Here is a 22,505-nt window from a genome sequence, read left to right as displayed (position 1 = left end):
CAATAAGAAATTGACAGAATTTCTTCTTGGAAATATTAAAATTTCAAATAAACACTGAGAAATGAAGTCATTTTCCTCGCTGAATTTAAACAGCATTTTGCTGAATTTACGAGCACTCACATAGCGCCCACTACCGCCCACGACTGATTCTTCGTCGATCGCTGGCCATTCCACTTATACCAACCCAAAATATCCCTGCGAGCGTAGTCTGCTAATTCAGTGTATACGCTCGTCAATCTTTGTTATAGCAAGGCATCCGTCGAGTTTCTCCCCCCAGCGAGTTCGGCGAGGAGCACAGTACAGGCATGTCCATGGTACAGGCAACGGAAACATTGTAAATAGATTGATTAGCATAGAGAATAAAACAAAAATATGTGGACCTTCTTACCCTTATGCTGTCCGTCCAACCTGTAGTTCACATGTTACCTAAGTTTGTTTTGACGTTCATGTAAACGTATGTTCATGAAAACGTATTGGAGATGTTTCTGTGAAAATTTTGGCTACAATTTTTCTCGTACGATAAGATGCAAGATTGGTTGAACCACGGGATACATCTACTCCATGCACTGCACTACACTGCGATCGACATTGGCCACGTTCGCTGAGCAAAACATTCACATACACATTTTTGCGTGTACGACATAATGGTGTACGATGATTGTGTTCATGTTTTTCACGTCATATTTCAACGCATGCATTGGGAAAGGGAAATGGGGAAAAGGGAGAAAAGAAAGAAAAGGGAGGTAAACAAAAGGAAGAAGAGAAGAAAACAAGAAAATGGACAAGAAAGGGAAAAGAAAGAACATGGAGAGAAGGAAGGTGGGAAGACAGGGAAGGAAAGAGGAAAATGAAGAGATGTAGGCTACTGTGAGAAAGAAAAATCTCGAAATACTAATAAATGATGGGGATTAAAAAAAACATATATATATATAAGAGATTGGAAAATGGAACGGGAATTTATCCCGTGAAGGGGAAGGAAATGAGGAATAAGGAAACAGGGAATTAGAATGGAACGAGCTAATATGATAGCAGGGACGTATCCAGCTTTCGCCAATATTGGGGGGGGGGATTTTTCACCCATATTTTCCACGCCGATCGATCGCTATAAGCGGGAGGGGGGGCTTGGGAATCCCCCCCCCCCAATTTTTTTTCCAAAACCGTGTACAAAAACGTAAAAATTAAAAATTACCATAGGATTACGATTTTTTCGTGGTAATCCCCCCTTTGAAAACCATTCCGTGGCCCCTGTAACAGTCAGCTTTATTCTTATAATACAACATAAATGTTTAATCCTATAATCCCCTATTCAATAGTGCGAGCGTAAAGCGATCGACAGCTAAACTTTTTTGGAAATGTCATATTTTTTTCCTGAAAAAAAAAAACGTTCTGAGTAGTGTTTTTGATCCTGAGCAAGATTGGTATATCTAACTAATAACTACTGCGAACATGAATCTGAAGCGCTCGCCTGATAGAAGGGGACCTGTTCTGATTGCAGTATAGACATGACGATACATACATGTAGGCCTATTTTCAACAATCGAGTAATGTGAGCCGAAGTGCGAGCCGATCATTTTTGACATTCAAACCAAGAAAATTTGCATTCTATGCATTTTCTGTAATCCTGAACTGGATAGGTATATAACTAAACAATACGAGCGCTAAGCGCGATGGGAAAAATTGAGATTTAGAGCTAACAACGGGACACTACTAGCATGACTAGTATTCGTATTTTGTAATTCGTGAAGATGGGTATAATTAGGTATCTTCCTACATCTATAATGCGATCGCGAAGTGCGAGCAGAATATTTTTGATATTAGATATGAAAACGTCAATATAAGCACTAGTTTCAAACACTGACAATGACAATTGTAAATTGGAGTTAGATCGCACTTAAGATATTCGAGCGCGAAGCGCGAGCTGATATTCTAAGGACATTTTGTCATCATATGAAAATGGTAAATATCTTCCTATTAGTCTCCCTAATCGCGAAATGAAACTTGTCGACATTCTGAAAAAAGGACAATATAATTGTTAGAAATTTATGAAATTGTTATCTTATCTCATAAGCCCAGTGAGAGCGAGAAATTTGTTGATATCAAGTTCGGAAAACTGGATATTCTAAGCATTTGTGTATTAATGAATAGAAAGCACAATTCACGAACCAAATATTTTGATGAATTGTCATGAAAAGGGATTTTGAATAGTTTGTTTTAGAGTTAAATTTCTCACCAATCAAAATGCGAGCGTTCGGCGCTAGCTGATAGGTTTTGACAATTAGACCTGAATAGGAATATTTTGAGAATTTATGGAATATATGAGAACTATATTAGAGAATGGGTACTTGACAAATAATGCTAGCTAGCGCGTAGCGTACATGAGCTGCATCGATAATGATACCATAAAACGGATTACGGCTGCAATTAAAAAAATGTAAATCAAACAAAATAACAACAGCTCGATCGATGTCCGAGCTGAAATAGGTTTTGTATATCATATGTATATATATATATATATATATATATGTATGCATATATAACGATGTTACATAAAGTTCCGCGTGTTGGACATAGATGATATTAATGAGGCAAAGTGGTAATGCATATTTAGTTCCAACAGTTTATTTTGTAGTCCAAAATTTCGACGTGAAACATACGTCTTCTCAAGTTAGGGATCCATACAAGAATGCTCACAATGACAAGAACTGAAATTATAACATTCATGATTGTAGTAGTGCATGTAATCGCGCACAAAACAGCATCACCATCATAATCATAATAAGAAAAGTATATATATATAAATATATACATATATATATATATAAATATATATATATGCATACCATATCGGCCTATTGAGGAAGATTTGTATCTCGACATCAAACATGCAAGTGCGAGCAAAAAACTTATATAGTCATATTTTGCTCAGCCACTATTTGGGGACCAGGGTACTTCGCCCCCTGGATCGGCCTATGTGATAACGATGAAGCTGAATTTAAAATAAAGAGAAGGGATAAGGAGAAGTGGAATTAGGCCCATAAAAACACCTCCGGATTAAGATCGAGGATCATAAAAAAAGGACGGGAGGAAAAAAATTGATAACGTATGTGTCATGAAGTCTGGAATAGCTTGCTAATTTGTTATTGCTGAATTTCGGCGATGTATCGGATGTACCTGCACCCCAGCATTATATCCTAGTCGATGCTAAATCCTAGCCAAAGAATTTGGGGGCATACCCCCCCCCCCATTTTCGCTTTCACCGCCATGTATGTATGGGTGTCCAGTGTCAGTTTTCATGGGATTGGATAACTGACACAATTAAGTTTGGTCCCTGACTCCCTGATGGGAGTATTTAATATTTTTTGTTTACATTTAGGCCTATAAATTATGATTACTTTTTTTTTTTGGGGGGGGGGGTCAGTTCCATAACCAGTCTAAAATTTGTACGGGGGCACGATTGCACAAAAGGATTATTACTATTGAAAAGCTACGAGCAAGCAATCTTTTTTTACCCTTTGAATTCAATAAATAAATGTAACTTTGTGTTATATTTTGACGTGATACTTTATAAACATGTCATGTTTCACCCTTCTCTATTACTATTCTTTTCTCTTCAATGGGGGGAGGGGGGTCAAATGCACCATAACTGCGTAATGGGGGTAGACCAAGACCAAGTGCTATAAGGACTATATCAGCAATGCTAGCGCGAGTTTCGATGGTACCAGAATCATGATCATAATAATAATATGTACTCCCTCCTTATCATGATCATACTTGTCATTATAATTCATAAAAAATTATGACGGTCGAATTAAGGGAAGTTAATGTATTCCCTATCCCCCTGAATCGACACTCACCACCCCCCCCCCCTCCCCGAACTCCGAGCAATTTCTGGAGGGTATAGTGAAGGAGCCAGACTCGTATTATTTTGGAGAGAAATGGGGAGAGGGGAGTGTGCATGCGCGTAAATGGATCTCAATTTATTTCAAAGGGGGAAGAGGTCATCGATATCAATCGATGGTATATAATGGGTTATTCATGTTTCGTTCTCGGTGTTTTTTGTACAGTATAGTGTAATTTTAGGGTATATCTTAATTTTGGGGATGTATATGGAAATTCATAAATATGGTATTATGAAAAATGATAGAGAAATGTTACTTCAGCTACCTTCAAGCACTATAGGAAAATTGTGAAGCCAATATTGAACGCAATTTGTGAACGCAAAGTTCGAGCTGATATTTTTGTAATATGAATTTAGAACTTTTCTTGTAATCATGAAGAGTATGTGTATTCCTAACTAAAAAAAGACAATATTCGAATCGTGAGCAGAATAATTTGTACTTATTGACTAGACTTGAAAATGAATATTTTAGGGCAGTTGATATCCTCTTGAACATGTTGAACAGATTGTTATGTCACTCAAGTCAATGTGAGTGCGAAGCGTGAGCAAATTTTTTGTTTATATTATGAACTATTTCTTTGTTTATTATATATCCCTTCCCAAGTTTTATTATACTTTCTTCCTTCTTTTATCATTTTCTTTCCTAACTCATCTTTTCATTCCCTCTTTTTCTTTAGCTTCCCTTTTCGCCGCCAAAAGAGGGGGGGGGGGGGGGCTAAGTGGCCGCTTCGCCCCCGCCCCGTGGATTTGTAAGCCTTGCCTATACATAATGATCCTGTCTTCATGACAGAATATTTAAACTTTAAACTTCCACATAGGCGGATCTAGGGGGCCGAGGGACCGTCCCCCTTTTTGGCAGAGCAAAAACAAAAAGAAAAAAGGGGGAAGAAACAAAAACGGAAAAGAAGGGGGAAAAGAAATAAGTGAAATAAAGAGGAGGAAGACGAATGAACAAAATAAAATGAGGGGATGACTTGGAAAATAAACAAATCGTTCATGTCACTTTATAAAATCTTCGCTCACTGTTCGTGCTCGCATAGCCTGCTAGGTGATTTACATATCATGCACAATATGGAGTTTGAAGTATCAAATTTTTAAAGTCAATATACAGAACATACTTCAGCTCAGTAATCGAACTTTCATTTCAAAAGTTGCACATTGATTTATAGCTCATCCGGCCCGAAGGGCAAGATGAGCTTACGCCGCGGCGTGGCGTCCGTCGTATGTCCACAATATCAAAATGCTATACTTCTTCGCCATTTCAAGTCCGATTTCAGTAGTTTGCTTTATATGATAGCACTAGGTGGGGCATTCAAAACTTCTACACAGAATTTTGAAATTCGTTAAATATGCTGATTTATGCATATTTTTTAAAATTCATATCAATATGCTTCTTCTTTATTTGTTGACAGATTTTGATTTTTTTTTCTTCTATCTGGTAGAGCTGCATGAGGTTCACCAAACTTGTACACAAAATTTTGAAATTTCGTCTGGAAAATTATTTTTTTTAATTTATGCAAAATTTCTTCAGAAATCACAAAAAATCTTTTTCTTCTTCATTTGTGGATCAATTTCAATTTTGTTTGCTTTATATGATAGCATCGAGATGGTGATACAAAATTTAAACATAGAATTTTGAAACTCATTGAATCTGCTATTTATCCATATATTTTCAAAACTCACAGAAATTACTTATTTGTTGATTGATTTTGGTTATTTTTGTTCCATCTGAGAGCTACATTAGGTTCACCAAGGTTTTTAATTCATATGAAATTTATTCATAGATCACAAAAATGTTCCTATGTCATTTCTTCATCAATTTCAATTCTATATCCTCAATTTATGTCACCAATAATTATAATTCACTACAGTGTCAACTGGGCTGAAATTAAAATTGTGTTAAATTGTGTTGCGAGATGCCGGATGAGCTCCACATCATTGATGTGCTAGTTAGAAAGTGTTCTGTAAAAATGTCACTTTTATGGTCTGAATATTAGTATCTTCTACTCGCGCTGTGTAAAATTTGATTGGTTTATAAGTAGGCCTATATACCTATATTATTTTCTAAGCCTACCTATACGCCTACCTATTACGCTCGCGCTTCGCTCTCGTATCGTTGTTCAGTGATATACCTATCCTGTTCACGTTTACAAAAAAACTTAGAATTTCCCTCCTTTAGGTAAAAAAAAAATGTTGCTCGCGCTATTTGATTGTTGAAACGCATTCATTGCTAACTGCAAGAAGTCCTTGACAAGGTCCCTTTTCGATCAGATCAAAACGTATATTACAAATTTCTACTCACTCTCCGCAGTAATTATTTAGTTGCATACACAATTTGTTCAGGACCACAAACATTGCCTAGAATGATCAAATTTTAGGACAAAACAAATAAAATTTGAAAAACAAAATTAGCTGGCGCTTCGCGCTCGATTCGTCGAACTATTTAGATAAAGCTTATGAGATTATCATATATTCATGCCGATTTTTAAGAATAAATGTACAGAGGTGCACTGTTAGGACTATACCCCTTCAAATAGTACACAAATCAAGCTTCGAGCTGCCGATCGGGGAAAATATGGCTGAAACAAAATCCGCCTCCCCACCCCCCATCAGCGGAGGCTGGTACCGTGTCTGTATCCGATATATTATTTGTAAAGATGCCTCTACAAAGGAGCTATGTTGTATTGTATTTATTTTCCGTCAATTAAAAATTACAACAAAATATACAGTTACAAAGAAACGATCATTAAAAAGACGGAGGGATTGCCCTACTCAGCGTTGATAACATATCAACGCTGTTTTACAGAGGGGTCCCTTACATAGATATTCATGTAAATATAACACAGGAAAAGAAAAACTAATCGATTTACGATAAAGACGTTTACAAAATGTGAAAAGGTATGTTCTTGAAAATGTTGTTCTTTACTAAATTGTATTTCTGCTCATACTCATTAGAAAGGTGCAAAGTTGAAACTGAGCATGTACCCATTGCCATTATTTTGACCAGGGTATAGGTGCATGAAAAAAATTTGTTTCTTAGCAATCATGGTACAAGAACGATTTATCAGTATAGTTTATCTAATGTTCAGTCAATATCAAATTGGAATGAATGTGTCAGGCAAGCTCGCCAACTATAGTAAAAAGGTTCTTATAAAATTTTACGTTGTGAAGAAAGTTTGAAATGGTCACTCGTTTCGTGTTAGATGTCAAGTAAGATTTGTTTATTTATTGGAACGGGTAAAATGAACATTGAGCATTGTCACATCACCCCCAGTAATAATAAAGATCATCCGCCCATGGCCAGGTCCATGATTATTTCAATGCACTATGAATTATGTTGCAATAATTTTGGCCGATAACGCAACATATTCATTTATAGCTTTTCTCTCATAAATACAGTCCGATCGTGGAGGTAGAAAGACTACCTCCATGGTCCGATTGACAATATCCGGATATTTATCCATCTAATACCCCTTTCATAAACCCAATTAAAATGAATTAGGCGGCTAATAGCAGCATAATTTGGTCGTAAAATTGGAGGACAAGAGTTATCCGCATTACTCTGATGCTGCTTTTATCCGCATAATAGCAGCATCGGGACAAGATTTTGAGTTTATGAACGCATTTCCAAATAATGCGGATAATTGCCATGGTGCGGTCACAAGGTCACCCTTTTCCAACACAACCGCATCGGAGGGGGCGTGTCCAGTTGTCATGGCGATTATCCGCCTTTTTCAGGACGGGCGCTCATAAAAGTAATGCGGCTTATTTTCGGAGTTTATGAACGCAATTTTTATTGAATTATCCGTATTACTCTTAGGCGGCTAATTGGAGGATAGGTTTATGAAATAATGAGGGATGTACCTGTATGTGCATGACTTGTTGTCAAGTTAGAAACGAAAAGTTGCAATAAGTTTTGAGGCCATCATTGTCAGAACAAATTCCCAACGAGCTCCCCTCCCTTTTCTTCAGAATTTCTTTCTTTATCTACTAATTTCTCTCTTTCATTTTCCTTCTCGTTCTCAGTTTCTTCTTCTTGTGCTTATAATGACTTGAAAATCAGTGCTTATCATTAAATCATTGTCCCTGCTATTATTTGCATCGCGCACATGGTTCTTCACGCGTCCACCCCAGAAAGTGTTCATTTGAATCAATTAATAGAAAAAAATCTAGCAAGCATAATTTTGAAAATTTCACCAAAACCCGGATGTAAAAATGAATAAAATTAAATTGTTTGAATTATTGTCTTAGAGATTTGAAAATAAGAACCAACTTGACTGCAACCATCAAAATGTAATCCACAACGGTTATATATTCAGGAACAAATAACACTTTTCGTCACCTTTTCAATGAGGAGGAAATTAGATAGTCATATTTCATATACTAGAATACAAAAAGAAGTGTGTGCCGTCACGTGTCATTATTCATATACAGACCAGGATGTGCATAGAAATTACATCCGAAGTTTTGATGAAATGTTCCGAGTGCTTGCATGGATTTTTCTTGTTATTCAAATAAACTTTTTGTTGCGATGGACTTCGTTCAATCGATCGCCATGCTTCTTCATGTGGATAGAGGACGGTTAGTAGCAAGTCAAGTGACCGTTTGCCATATTTTTCCACATAAAAAAAACACGTTATAAAAATCATTTATTCAGTCTAAAGTATAAAAAGGTAAAATCTGTGCACATCGATCACTGAATATATGCATAGAGATCTGAGAAGTGGGACAGATATTCATAACAGTAACATTCGATGATCCATAATATGGAGTCATGCAGTGCCCCCCCCCCCCCCCATTGCCAGTTATAAAGAGAAAGGGAAAAATTGAAATATGGAGAGAAGTATGACGATATCGACGTTACACCCGACCCACATTTCATTTTTTGGCAGGCCTATATAGTGGTTTACCATGTGAAATGGCCTACATCCAATTATGGAAAATATACTTTCAAACTGAGTGTCATATTTACATAACTTTATCCAATAATTATTACAAACTTATTACTATATCCATAGGATTGCCGGTTTTCCAAAATTTGAAACTGACATGCTGAGTTTTAGTTAGAGCTCGATTATCTCTAGGCATGCAGCTAGGAGATAAAAGAGCATGCATGGACTTTATACATACACGACGTACCAGGGATATCCTGCACATACAAACCAGTGGACTGTACTGTTCATGACCTTTTTCTACTGGTGTCCATGCAAGCGCATGGTGCAGGCAAACCTTACGTAACCTGCAGTGATTCTTCAACACAAAAACACACATCCCGGTCTCTCTCACACACACACGTATCATACAAGTGAATGAAATTCCAGGCCAGCCAACGTGCATACTGAAGCTAGTCTATAAATTCAAACACTGGTCACCCAAAGACGGTTTATATATAATTTTAGTGACAAATCGGTGCATTTCCAAAACATAAACAGGATGCATAATCTTGGAAATTCCTCTGTAAGGGTTTCTTTCTGTTGGTTTCATGTCCCTTTTTTCTCTTGATTCATCAGAATCACAGAATAAAACTTTTTTTTTCAATCGACTTGAAACAACATATGAGCAGAGACTAACACGCGGGAAGTCAGAACAGAGAAGAACCGAAGAGATTTTTTTTCTTCCAATTCTGTGCTAGTTGTATTCATTGTGAATGTAGTTTTATAAGTTGTTCCCGTGTTATATTGGCAGTCAGAGAGCTTATATTTATGTGCAACAGCGTATCACATCGTGGTTCCAGCACTTCTTTTTTTTTTAAATGGGGACAATCGGGAGCAAGCTGCAAGGAAGATAGGAAAACAGACTGGTGTTCGTGTTTTGCATGTGAGTAACGTATACAAATCGATATGCGATCGAGGCTTTTTAGATCTAAATTAAAGTCTGGCCTGCCGTGCCTGTGTGATGCAAGAAAAATTGATCAAATTATCTTATCAACGAGCTTTGTAAATTACTGAGTAACTCAATTGCGGTAGCGGACTACATTATCGTTCTCGCGTAGGCCGTAGCACCATCTGAAGAGATAAGTGCGTAGCACACGTACGCACGCTGCACGCACGGCAGCAGCGATGATCTTTGCGTTAAAAGTCGGGTTTCCCGACAGAGTTTAATTCACACATAAAAGAGCATAATTTATCATGAAAAACACCATTTCATTTCATATCATCTACATCATGTCTGTTTTAGGGCATACACATTCATATAACATACAAATCAATTAGAATGGTGACAGGCCGATTTCGAGGAATTTACCAAAACTATCCACCCTCTTTAAAATATATGATACAATTCCACCTCTTCAGGCTTTACTATATATCTGATAATTGTTTATTTAAATAAATACACGAACATTCCATATTGACTGGATATTATAATTACACATGAAAACAAACACCCTTTACTGTTAGGTTTTTGTTTTAATAAGTAATGTTTCTAAACATACATGTATATTGTCATTTTATACCGATTTTATTCTTGTATATTTAATTTTGAAAACCCTGATTAGTGAGGAGAGCTTCATGACAGAAACTAGTTTTTCTTTTAGTCATCCTCAGGCACTAGTCGGTGGTAATTTTTCCTTCTTGTACTTATTCTTGATGTCTTTTGCCTGGAAATAAAATAAATAAATAAAAAAATAAATTGTTCTGCTTTATTAATTTAGGATGTGGATCTAGATCTGTGTGTACGATGCAGGGCCCTCCTGGGCATAAACGCATCAGGTGAGAGAGGGCGCAGTGAGGATGAGAAGGTTCTGTCAATGGCCTTCTTGAATGAGCTTGTTGATGATAGTGAGTTGATGACAGCGTCACTCAGGTGATTCAATTCAATGGTAGTGGATGGGAAGAACGAGTTCCTGTATTCAGTTCGTGCCCTGATTGGATTGTAGCACTTGTTATTGTTTCTCACTTGCCTATTTTAATATTTGTAGTCGGTGTAGAGTCACAGTTTCCAAATGTTTGGCACGGATACATTGTTTAGATTTTATACATGTACATGTACATGTAGGTTGAGCAAAATTTTGTATTGGGAGAGCTGGCACCACCCCCTCCCCCCGTCTACTTTGAAGAAGAGGATGAGTTTGAGGTTCTTTCTTCTTTCCATCATGCTTGGGAGATGGTGTTCTGCGAGCTTTAATATTTGTGATGAGACCCTCATCTCTAGACACATAGTTCCCTGTGATGAACCGAGCTGCTCTCCTTTATACACTTTAGAGTCTAATACTTAATAGGTTCATTATTGCGGATTGAAATAATCGCTAGAGGGTATTCATTTGTCTCGCAATCTACTATGGTCAACAAGGAAATTCGTGATCACTCTCGCAAAAAGTGTTCACTGGCTTTCTAGGAAATTCATGATCACTCTCGCAAAAAGTGTTCCCTAACTTACAAGTTCACGAGCTTTCGAGTGCCGCTGCAACTCTTTATCAAGTGACCGAGATTGTCCGATTTGGTACTCTGTTTATATTAATCTCCAAGACCGTTCGACGAACGCGAGAACAATAGGTGGGCACTGATCCGTTGTGTGATTGGTCAGGAGTTATGCAAATAAGCCGGGGTATATGCAAATACGCCGTGGGTCGGCAATATGCAAATGAGACCAAAATTGGGGGGCTCGCTAGTTTCCCGTGGGCGGGGGTTGACTAGCTGAGCGGTCCCTCGATCGGGGCCGGGAACGATCGGGTCGGCGTGCACTGCCAGGTAAGGGGTATTGTGCTGTCGGATCACACAATGGATCAGTGCCCACCTATTGTTCTCGCGTTTGTGCGTACGGTCTTGGAGATTAGTATAAATAGAGTACGATATCAGACAATCTCCGTCATTTGATAAAGAGTTGCAGCGGCACTCGAAAGCTCGTGAACTTGTAAGCTAGTGAACACTTTTTGCTAGAGTGATCACGAATTTCCTAGAAAGCCAGTGAACACTTTTTGCGAGAGTGATCACGAATTTCCTTGTTGACCATAGTAGATTGCGAAACAAATGAATACCCTCTAGCGATTACTTTAGAGTCTGTTTGTGTCCTTTTGCAGGTATACTGCTGCACCATACTTGGGCTATGAGGCATTGTTTATGCAAAAGATATTAAAGGAACTGTCTCAAATACCACACAAACAGCAATCCCTTTGACAACGGAATAATTGAGCAGTGAGCTAAAAATTAACTGGGGACCTTACATGTACACATGTATTTTTCCCCTGGGCCTCAATCACCCCACTCTCCCAGGCTATAAGATTATAAAGATGACATCTTGAGCCAAAAACAAAATGAAAGTCTGAAGTGAAATTTGTCTTTAATATGCAAATAAGGTTTTTTGATGAATAAATTCGCATATTTCATTCATGATAAAAAAATAATAATTAAGAAATTTTTCAAAGTGGCTTGTAGTTTATTTTGTAAAGAACGTGCATGCCAAAATTTGATGTGATTGCGCGAAATGGTGACCGAGATCTGAGGGGGGGCGGCATCATGCTTCCCAGTCCTCAATGTACCTCAAATAGCCTAGTCCTTTTAGGATTTAAATGATTTGATGAATGGTGCTTTGTCATTTTCTTTAATTTAATTGTACATCATTTGGACATTATGACATAATGTGATATGCGCTACACAAGAACTGCGTTATTATTATCATTAGGCGGTTTCAAACCGCCTCGATCACAAGAATCCCCGTTAAATTACGAGAACTTTTTTTGGCTAAAAAATACCCATTAATTATTCCTGCATTCACACCGCCCCGCGACGTACCCTTCGGGATAAGTTCCCGAAGTTACATGTACGAGCATGCGCAGTATGGTCTGATAAGCAGGCAAGGCGCGAGATTCAAATTCACTAGCCCAGCAGCCACCCACGCCGCCGCGCCCAACGACACGCTGGGCTAAAAGTTCCCGTAATTTGCTTTCACATCGCCAAAATACCTGCGACCTTGGAAAAATCCCCGCGAAAGTTCTCGTAATTTCGCCAAGTACCTACTATTTAGCGGGTATTTTCTTTCGGGGAAATTACGCGTAGTTTGCTTTCACATTACCAAAATACCTGGTATTTTCTGATCGGGGTAAATTTCCCGATCAGAGAATACCTGGAACTGGCGAACTTCAAGGCGGTCTGAAACCACCTATTGGAACAACTATTTTCTTATTTCTTGACAGGACTGGGATGTAATCTTTCAAGTCAGCCGTCTTGTCTACTGAGGATTAAAAGCCTGAGCTGGTTGGGTCAGGTGATGAACCTAGATTAGTCAGAATCAGGAGGAAATGTGTGTAGAGCTAGACACATTTGACCTCTCCGCATTGGATCTGGAGCCCGTGTTTCCACCGCAGAACTTATACAACAAGGAAGAGCTGCCTGTCACATTTGACCAAGCGCCTGGGAGATCAATTAATACAGTGCATGGCCATGTCTGATAAATATCAGGCAAAAAGCTGCTCAGGAATAAAATTTGTGAGATCTACTCCTGGATTTTAGTCAACCAAACAAGACTCTCGGAAAAAGCCTGCATTATGCATAGCTTTCTTTTTAGGGAGGTCTACATGTACACTAGTTGATTGCTTACTGGTAATTACTGTACCAAGAAAAGTTTCCCACTGCAAAGAGAACAAACATCTGTTGGGTTCATGTGTTTCTTTTCTTCGCCAAACTTGAAATGGTTCCGAAATACATGACTCATTGACATCCCACTCGTATTTGAGGTGCTTTAAAGTGCTCAGGAAGGACCACCTGCTATATTATTATCAACATGGTTTCTCACGTCAGGCTTGAGAAGGAGCAGAAGTATCGTCAGCAGGTCTGTTTGTCCTGCGTGACTGGTTTATACGGTTGCCGATGGAAACGCTACAGAAGATCAACCGAACCTACGATTTTGGTAGGTTGTTGTTTTTCTTCTAGAATAAGTCTGAAACGGTGTAGGAGATGAGAATGTGAAGGGTGAAGTCCCCCCCCCCCCAGTATTTGCGGCAACAACTTTTGCAAGTCGCCCCAAGAACTGACAAAAACAGCAGTTTTTAAAAAGAAAGTCATTCTAAATGCATATTATTGCATGATGACCCATTGCACAAAATGTTAGTCCTTGAAATTTAATAAATAGCCCCAAATTGAAAGAAAATATAGAACTTTCTTTTTCAAAATAAAAGTTATTTCCTTCCTAGAGTCAATTACAATTTTAGTAATGTTCATCAACAATAGGCCTATTAGCACATTTAAGCGTTAATATACACAAGCACTCAGCACATTTAAAACATTATTCTGGCAAGTGATCAGAATTGAAAACAAAATTTACCGTACATTGATTAATTTAATTTATTGGACACCATAGATACAGTATTTTGTTTGGCACAGTTCTAATATTTGCAAAAAGACAACTAAACTTCTTGACATGATTCTAGTTATTAGATTTTCTTTGTAAAATGAAACCAGACATGTACATCAAGGAAGTCACATTGAAATTATGTAAATTTTATCGAAAATGATCTACACGAGGTCTATACATTTTGTTGAAGTTAGCAAAAAGGCAATTAGTTTAGTGACTGCACATACTTGTTCAAATAATGATTTCCCGTTTGATTTTCATATATGACAAGAAAAAAGATACCCAGTAAACATTTTATACATTAAATTAAAACACAGAAGATGTAATCTACATGACTTGTACATACACCCTGTAGCTAAAATTTATTGTAATTTTGATCATACATGTAGGAGTAAAGTTTTTTGACATGCAGTACATTCATAAACAAACCAGATATTTTAGGGTACAGATAAAACATGTATTTGATTTGTTTACTAATGTGATTTTTTATTTTTAAATTTGACTTTTATTGTATAAAGCATCTCATTAAAATGCATTGGATACCAATCCTTTTCCATTAGAGGTCAAGGTATGGTATCCATGTGTTCTTTTCTTGTACATGTAATACATTTCATTAAAATATTGCTTTTAGACATTTGAAACAAACAAATCGTATTGAAAAAAAAACAGTAGCACCTATACATGTATAGTATCCAGTGAAAGCCTCGAGGAAACTTGTTCCTATTGAAAGGTTTGGTCAATGACAAACAAACGTGCAGAAAAATGAGTCATCATATACTGTCAACAAAATCATGTACTATACATATACATGAACACATACATGTACATTTTCTGTCCATGTACAGGAAGTATGATAATAACAAAGTATTGATTTCCTGTTTATCTCCTTTATGAACTACATTTATGAGGATTACATGTATTTTTTTAGTGAATTGCTATGTTTTCTAGTTTACGTACTGTACATGTACATGTACATGTATGTGTAGGCTCATACATGTACATGTATGCATGGTCATACTACATGTATGTGTAAATGTACTTTATGTGCCCATGTACCTGAAATAAAAACAGAGAACAAAATAACAATAGATTTATGCTGTGTGTCCCACAAAAAAGGAAACCTGTTTCAGTGACAGATTTCACAAAATATGAGAATTGTATATTACTATGAATTTGATATTTATGGTAAAGAGTGGAATCTCATTGAATATCTTCTAGCAAATCGTTCGCACATGGCAAATTACAAGTTTTAGAAATATTGAGGCATGCCAGAAACGATTTGCGCAGAAACTCTTTTGTGATCTACTCTCATTTCAGGGATCAGTGAGAGAATTTTACCAAAGAATACAAAAGAAACACATGTACATGTACATGTACTAATGAGCCAAGTCCATGTATGCTTAAACTCAAGTTCCCCTTTTTTAGGTCACAGCTAATGCAAAATTAAAGCATTTGAACTGCATGCATTCAACCTATGATTTGTTTTTAGGTGGCCTTAGGCCTGTTCTCTCTAATAAAAAAAGTTTTTTTTAATAAGAGTGTTCACGTGCTCACAATCCCTCACACGTACATATTTCTTTTTTAAAACAAAAATTATTATGACAATTACTTTCAGTTTCATATTTCATTTGACTCTTCCTTTTTCTTTTTTTTAAGTACGAGAAGATCTGGCTCGGAGTAGTAGTGACATCGTTCATCTTCATGTTGATATGGCTATATTTCTGGCTCATAGCACAGAATGATTCCGATGACCTCAACTGGTGAGTTTCTTGATAATACGTTATCATTAATATCAAGAAGAATACTGAAGGTACTTGTACATGTATGGTCCAACCCAACAAACCAACTCGTATCATGCAGTCAAAATGCATATTTCAGTGCTTTTTCTGTTTCAGAGCTGCCAAGTAGTACGGATTTTCCGTATTTAGTACTGAAAAATGAGAAGAATACTGATGGTTTCATGCAAAATACTGATTTCTCAAGTTTCAGTTTTATGTGATGTCCTATGGTATTTCTTTGAAAATACTGATTTCCTCGCCAAAATACTGATTTTCACCTTTCAAAATACTGAAATGTTCTTGTTCAGGTTGGCAGCTCTGCTGTTTTTCCTAGCCTTTTTCTAAACTTTGCCCAAATCTGACATTTTCTCACAAGGACATTGCATAATTTGTATATTTTTTATCTGCTAAAAAAATAACGACCCTGTTTGGTTGTTTCTTTTGCATTTTATGGTCAGTCGAATGAGGGCAAAATAACAATTTTTTACATGTAGGCCCTAATAATTGTCTGTTAAATCATGAATTAAATTATAATGTCATTTTCCAGTCATCAGTTTGCAAATATGTGAATGTAAGACATGATACAATGAAGATATTTATTAATGAAATTTGATTGATAAAAGATATTCATAGGGCACTTTCAGATGATTTAAAGTGGGCAAGTGGGTTGAAAACAATGGATCTATTTGAATACAATAGATATTCACCTAGAAAATATGATAATGTTGAGCCTATGAACTGCATCTTTGTCACCACCATCACCATCACTATTGTTGTTGTTTTCATCAAAATTATTGAATAGATATTTGCTAGCCTTTAAGATAATGGTAATGAAATAATGATAATTACATGTATTTAGTGCTGGCTGTGTATAAAGATCAAAGTAAATACACACAGGTACAAAAAAAACATTCAAAACGTGTACAGACTTTTTTTTAAATTACAGACTTTAATGAAACTGGTCAGGTGCCTGTACATGTAGAACACTAAAGTCTTTCATGTGTTCATACAAAGTTCCTGATAATGTGAATGTTGCAAGTAGATTTACATTGTACATGTACATGTAATAGGCAGGAAATAAGTGTTGATTTTTGTGTTTGAGGAGTATACTTTACTGGTCATAGACTGTTAATTAATGTGGCAAGGTGCCAGACATGCAACACGACTCTTCCATTATCACCTCTCAAACATTCTACATCCACACTTGGTGGTTTCAAACCGCCTCAATGACAAGAATCCCCGTTAAATTACGAGAACTCTTATCAGGCAAGTGAATTCCCGTTAATTATTCCCACATTCACACAGCCCCAAAACATATCCTTCGGGATAAGCTCTGAAGTTACGAGCATGCGCTGTATGCGGTCTGATATCAAGCAGGCAAGGTGTGAGATTCAAAATCGCTTGCTGGGCAGCCACCCACGGCGCCCGCCGCCCGTGCCCTACTACACACTGTGCTTTCACACTGCCAAAATACCTGGAACCTTGGGAAAATCCCTGCGAAAGTTTTAGTAATTTTGGCCAGTACCTACTACTTAGCGGGTATTTTCTTTCGGGGAGATTACATAATTTGCTTTCACATTCCACAAATTACCTGGTATTTTCTGATCGGGGTAAATTTCCCAATGAGAAAATACCTGGAACTGACAAACTTTAAGGCCTGTGGCCTGAAGCCACCTACATGTACAATTGTACATGTACTGAGTGAGGGTGAAATTTGATTATAAATACTTGTATTATACTGTCTTGTTTTTAGCTATTATAGAATCCAATTAAGGCCGAGGCCCCCCCCAAAAAAAAAAAAAAAAGAAGAAAAAAGTGTGGCCTGTGGGCCATTGATGAAATTTTCAGCATTTTTTTTCCAATGAATTTTACTCTTTACATAACTACATGTACATGTATGTTCAGCCTGATACACTGCATAGTTGTGCGAATGTGGCAAAGTGCCAGGCATGTTACTCTGTTATCACCTATTAAACACTCTTCATACAGTTACACGAACATGAACATGTACATGTATCTCCACTGTGACGGTAAAGTTTAATAAAATTATAATATGAAAAAAAAATTATTAAAAAAGTGCCCTATAGATGGGCCAAATTGATGAAATTATCAGCATTTTTCTCACTGAATTTTACACTACATGTAATACATACTTTAGTACACTGTGTATACTGTATATGTAGTTGTTATTTAATTAGTGTGGCAAGATGCCAGGATGTCAACATGAGACTCCTCCGTTATCACCTCTCAAACAGTCACTGTGAGGGCAAAGTTTAATTATAATTATATCTTCTTTTTTAATTGCTATTTAAGATAAATGGTAATGGTACATGTAATTACATACATGTACAAGGCGACAACTCAAAACTTTGCAGACTTATTCATTCTACAATGGCCCCAAATACCTGTTACATGTATATTTCAGAAAATGTGGTCTCTTTGGGGGCAGCAGAATTAGTTCCCTTCCTGGGTCACTCAAAATATGACATACATGTAAATAACCAAATATTATGATTCAAACTGGAGATTTTTTTTTCATGGCATGAATAAATCCCTTTTAATTTTAAGGAATTCATATTAAAGTCCCTTCGACTTTTCACTGGAATTTTCATAAGCGATTAAATTATGGTGAGAAATTTATAGTCAGAAGTATCAAAGGGGAATTGATTATTAAAGTAGGGGCTCCAAATTAAAGAATACTGGGGCCCTCAAATTTTGTTCTTTTAAATTGTCACTTGAAATTTTACTACTTAATCCTACTATATTGTATGCCATTTTTTTAATCATCAGAAAATATCCTTTCAGAAAATGTATCTTTTTGTAGGGAGAAATTAAATATTTTTGACGTTTTGATGATTTTAAGATTTTGCAGTTGTAGGCCTACCACACATTTCAGTTTAAAATGCATGACTACAAGATATATTTTTCTTTGCATACAGTAGCACATTTTTGCCAAAATCTGCAATTCATTGGTTAAGCTTATATAACATTGCATCGAATTGGGATATTTTGGGGCACTTTTGGCTCTTTTGAGCATTTTTGGGGCAAAATCACATAGAGTCTCTCATTTTTTCCCCGACATCTGAGAGAGTTCTTTTTGTTTTTAAAGCTTTGTAAGGGTAGATACATAATTTGATCTGTAATTGAGTATTAAACATTTCAGTCATTATCAAAGCATAATGGTCTTTGAATTTTCAGATTTTTTAAAAATTTCAGCTGCTAAGATTCAAATTTAATGTTGGTTCATACCATGTGCCCTCTCTTTTTACTTTTCTAATTGTTAATTTTCATTTCCCATAAATGTCATTTCAAAAACACCTTTTGGGCTCTTGCTCTACAAAGTATGATTTGATATTTATTGAAAGCTACAGATAAAGGTTTTATTCAGCCCAAATATAAAAAATATACATGTATATTAATTACCCAAGACATCGGCGGTATAGAGTTTTTGAAGGCAGTGGACTGTACACTGTATGGTCTGAACATACTACATGTAGTATGTAAAAAGATGCAATACATGTGATCTATAATGTACAAGGTATGACTAACAGATGAGTCATCACCATGCTGACATCATCGCCCGGAGACCCGAGACCCACCCCCCTCCAATAAATAATGTCTGTGCATAATGTACCTCACTACATTACATTGTGGATCTGTGTGGTTTGATCGGATTCCTGTCTGACATACATGTACATGTACATGTAAACATGTGCAGTAGGTCATTTAAACATCTTTTCAAAGTAATTTCCTGAATTTTGTGCAAACTGGTATACAAATGTACAGGTTTGCCATTTCATGTACATGTATGACCCCCTAGGCTTCAAGTATTTATGAGCAAATAAGATAGTCAATGATCTAAACACACTCACTTGTACATGTATTTCATTGTATGATGTACATGTATACAGTATATGTACAATATATATTTTTTTTTACTATTCTTTATTGAAAGGTACCTTATCAGTGAATTACATTTCATGTTCAGGGATGAATTCAACTTTAATTTTTATAAATCAGACAAATGTTATATTGGATGATGTCATCGGCTTCCTTATTTGCACTCGACAAAGATGCCCATATCTCTACAGTACACTGTACATATGTATGTCAAGCAAAACCTTGATGGATTTGTCAGTGTTTGCTTATTGTTTGATTTTTCTCTTCATGATACCAACTCTTGACTTTTGAAAACCTTCGTTTCAAATTACCTCCATGGTCAAATGTCGAACACATATTGATTTCAAATATGTGAGTTGGTATTATATTAACATTTGGTTTCTATCGTTTTTGATGAAATGGAAAGTGTACAGTTCATGTACACAGTACTTGCCCTTTGCAAGGCATCAATCCACACTTTAATAGCCACCCTCAACCCAGGTAATTTATGGGTTCCCGATAGGAAGTGAAAGTCATTGTACAGTACTGCAGCTTGTTCAGCATTGTGTCTTTATGTGTGCCTCAATGTCAACTGGCTGGAATACTCCACAGGGAGTGGAGGATGTGCATACATTGTATGCAGGAATGACTGATTGAAGCCAATGACGGGTAATGATGTATGTACATGTAGATACGTGCAATGTGTCATATTTAAGCACATTTATCATGATGAACCAGATTATGATTATTTAATATGATTACTTTTTATCATTCATGTAGAATAGAATTTTGTAGGAAATACATGTATCTTTTAAAGAAAACTTCAGAAAGTGAATTGAAGCAGCATTGTTTTATCTTTCAATTGATACAGGTTTATTTGGGAGGATTTTAGCGTTTGGTTTGATTGGTTTACTCTACTTTTCTCGTGGTGCGTCATCGCTCTGGTATATTTATGCATGCTATTGGTAAGCCTTTTCTCTTTTAATTAAAAAATAACTCCTCAACCCATTTTTTTATTCTGCCATATTCGATTATTACAGTTTGATGGATGATTTCTTATTTTTCACTTTTAATACTTTTAGGTTTTTTTGTAATTTTTTCTACACATGTACATGTAGTTTTCAGATTAGTTCATACACCTTTGCAGAATTTGATTTCTTTTGATTTTGAAGCAATATGCAACATTGCAGATTTCAGCAATTAGAGGGAAAAGCTCCCCCCAAACACAAAAAATTTATATATCCATATATAAATGAATGAATGAATAAACTGGAAATAAAAAAACAACAACTATTTTTTGCTTGTTCTCATCGCTCTTGATCCTATCTCTCTCTTTATTTCTAATTCCATTCTCAACAATTCTGTTTCCCCTAGCTTCTGGCTGTCAGTCATTGTTTTATAGGACAGCAACTTTACCTTCACTGGTTCCACAAAACCCTACAAGTCTTCATTTTAGCAGGCTGTATAGTCACGGCTGCTATGATGAGCAAGCTCTGGCTGTCGGAGTTCCATCTACTAGCTATCTCTTTACAGGTAAGGACTAAGGAGAAGGGCTTGGGGAAAATTTGCCACCGCCGCCGAAATGCCCCACAGATCCCTTGAAAGCTATTGAAGATGCCTTGTTATTCTTACAGGGTCGAATATGAACTGTAATACAATGTAGAAAACTGTGCTGGTGAGCTCAAAAGTAGTCCCCAAAAAAGAATTATTAATTATTCCCTGAGCATGACATGTACATGTATGTGACTGCAACTTGGCAATATATGCATATCTGTGTTGTTACTTTTGAGTTCAAGAGATTTCACAGCTATAAATCCATTTTCGTTTTCTGTCAAGTTTAATGATTTTTTTTGTCTCTCCTGCATAGCAGAGCGAGACTATAGGCACCGTTTTTCCGACGGCAGCAGTGTCGTCAACATCAAATCCTAAAACCAAAGGTTAAGTTTTGGAAATGTCATAACTTTAATAGAAAGTGTATTGGACACAAGGTTGATCAAGTTTTACTGAACATCCTGCCTGAGTTTCAGGTCACATGACCAAGGTCAAAGGTCATTTAGGCCATTAGGGTCAATGGCCTTTTGCCTTGTTGGGGGTATTTGTTGATTTCCATCATAACTAAAAATAAAACAACTTTTTTTGTAAAACACCCCTGTATGCAATCAGTGGTTTGAAGTGAAATCTGTGGAAAGACATTTTTCTCTGGTAAAAGGTCCGGGGGGGGGGGGGCACTTCCAGTGACGAGTGGATACCATGCATGACCATGTGGTTTCGAAAAGCACCCTGAACAAGTATTGGTGTGTGAAACCGTACCCTTAAGTATTGGAAACAAAATGCTACCCTTGACAAGTATTCCTTGAATTGACCCCCTAAACAAATGCAACGATACAGTATAGTAATTGTTATGTCAATTTCAATTTCAATAGTAATTGTTATGTCACAGACTCCTGCTTGACCTTTACTTTCATGGGTTTAGTACCACCCCTCACACCTTGCTCAAATCAGACCCTAAACACGTAGTGTATTTTAGTCTTTTACCCTCGCAAATTGGACCGTAAACACAGTTTTCCTAAATAGCGAAATATATACCCTTTTTTCAATATTTTAGTATTTTTTAAATATCCTTATTACGCTCTTAATACCATGGGCTCAACTCAAGGGCCCGT

At 36.6% G+C, this 22,505-nt stretch overlaps 1 protein-coding gene across 1 annotated transcript in view; it reads left to right on the top strand.

Moving 5' to 3' along the window:
* Positions 1-22,505, top strand: part of LOC121430173 (glycerophosphodiester phosphodiesterase domain-containing protein 5-like) — a 46,160-nt gene that overhangs the window by 2,519 nt on the left and 21,136 nt on the right. The window contains exons 2-5 of the mRNA XM_041627450.1: positions 13,029-13,741; positions 15,842-15,945; positions 20,714-20,807; positions 21,217-21,375. Coding sequence (XP_041483384.1) covers positions 13,616-13,741; positions 15,842-15,945; positions 20,714-20,807; positions 21,217-21,375 — 483 coding nt within the window. The 5' untranslated portion in view covers positions 13,029-13,615. The remainder of the gene's footprint in view (positions 1-13,028; positions 13,742-15,841; positions 15,946-20,713; positions 20,808-21,216; positions 21,376-22,505) is intronic.

The sequence above is a fragment of the Lytechinus variegatus genome, chromosome 16 (genome assembly GCF_018143015.1).
Source record: "Lytechinus variegatus isolate NC3 chromosome 16, Lvar_3.0, whole genome shotgun sequence".
Lineage (NCBI taxonomy): Eukaryota > Metazoa > Echinodermata > Echinoidea > Temnopleuroida > Toxopneustidae > Lytechinus > Lytechinus variegatus.
Note: the sequence above shows the minus strand (reverse complement) of the source record. Positions and strands in the feature narration are given on the sequence as shown.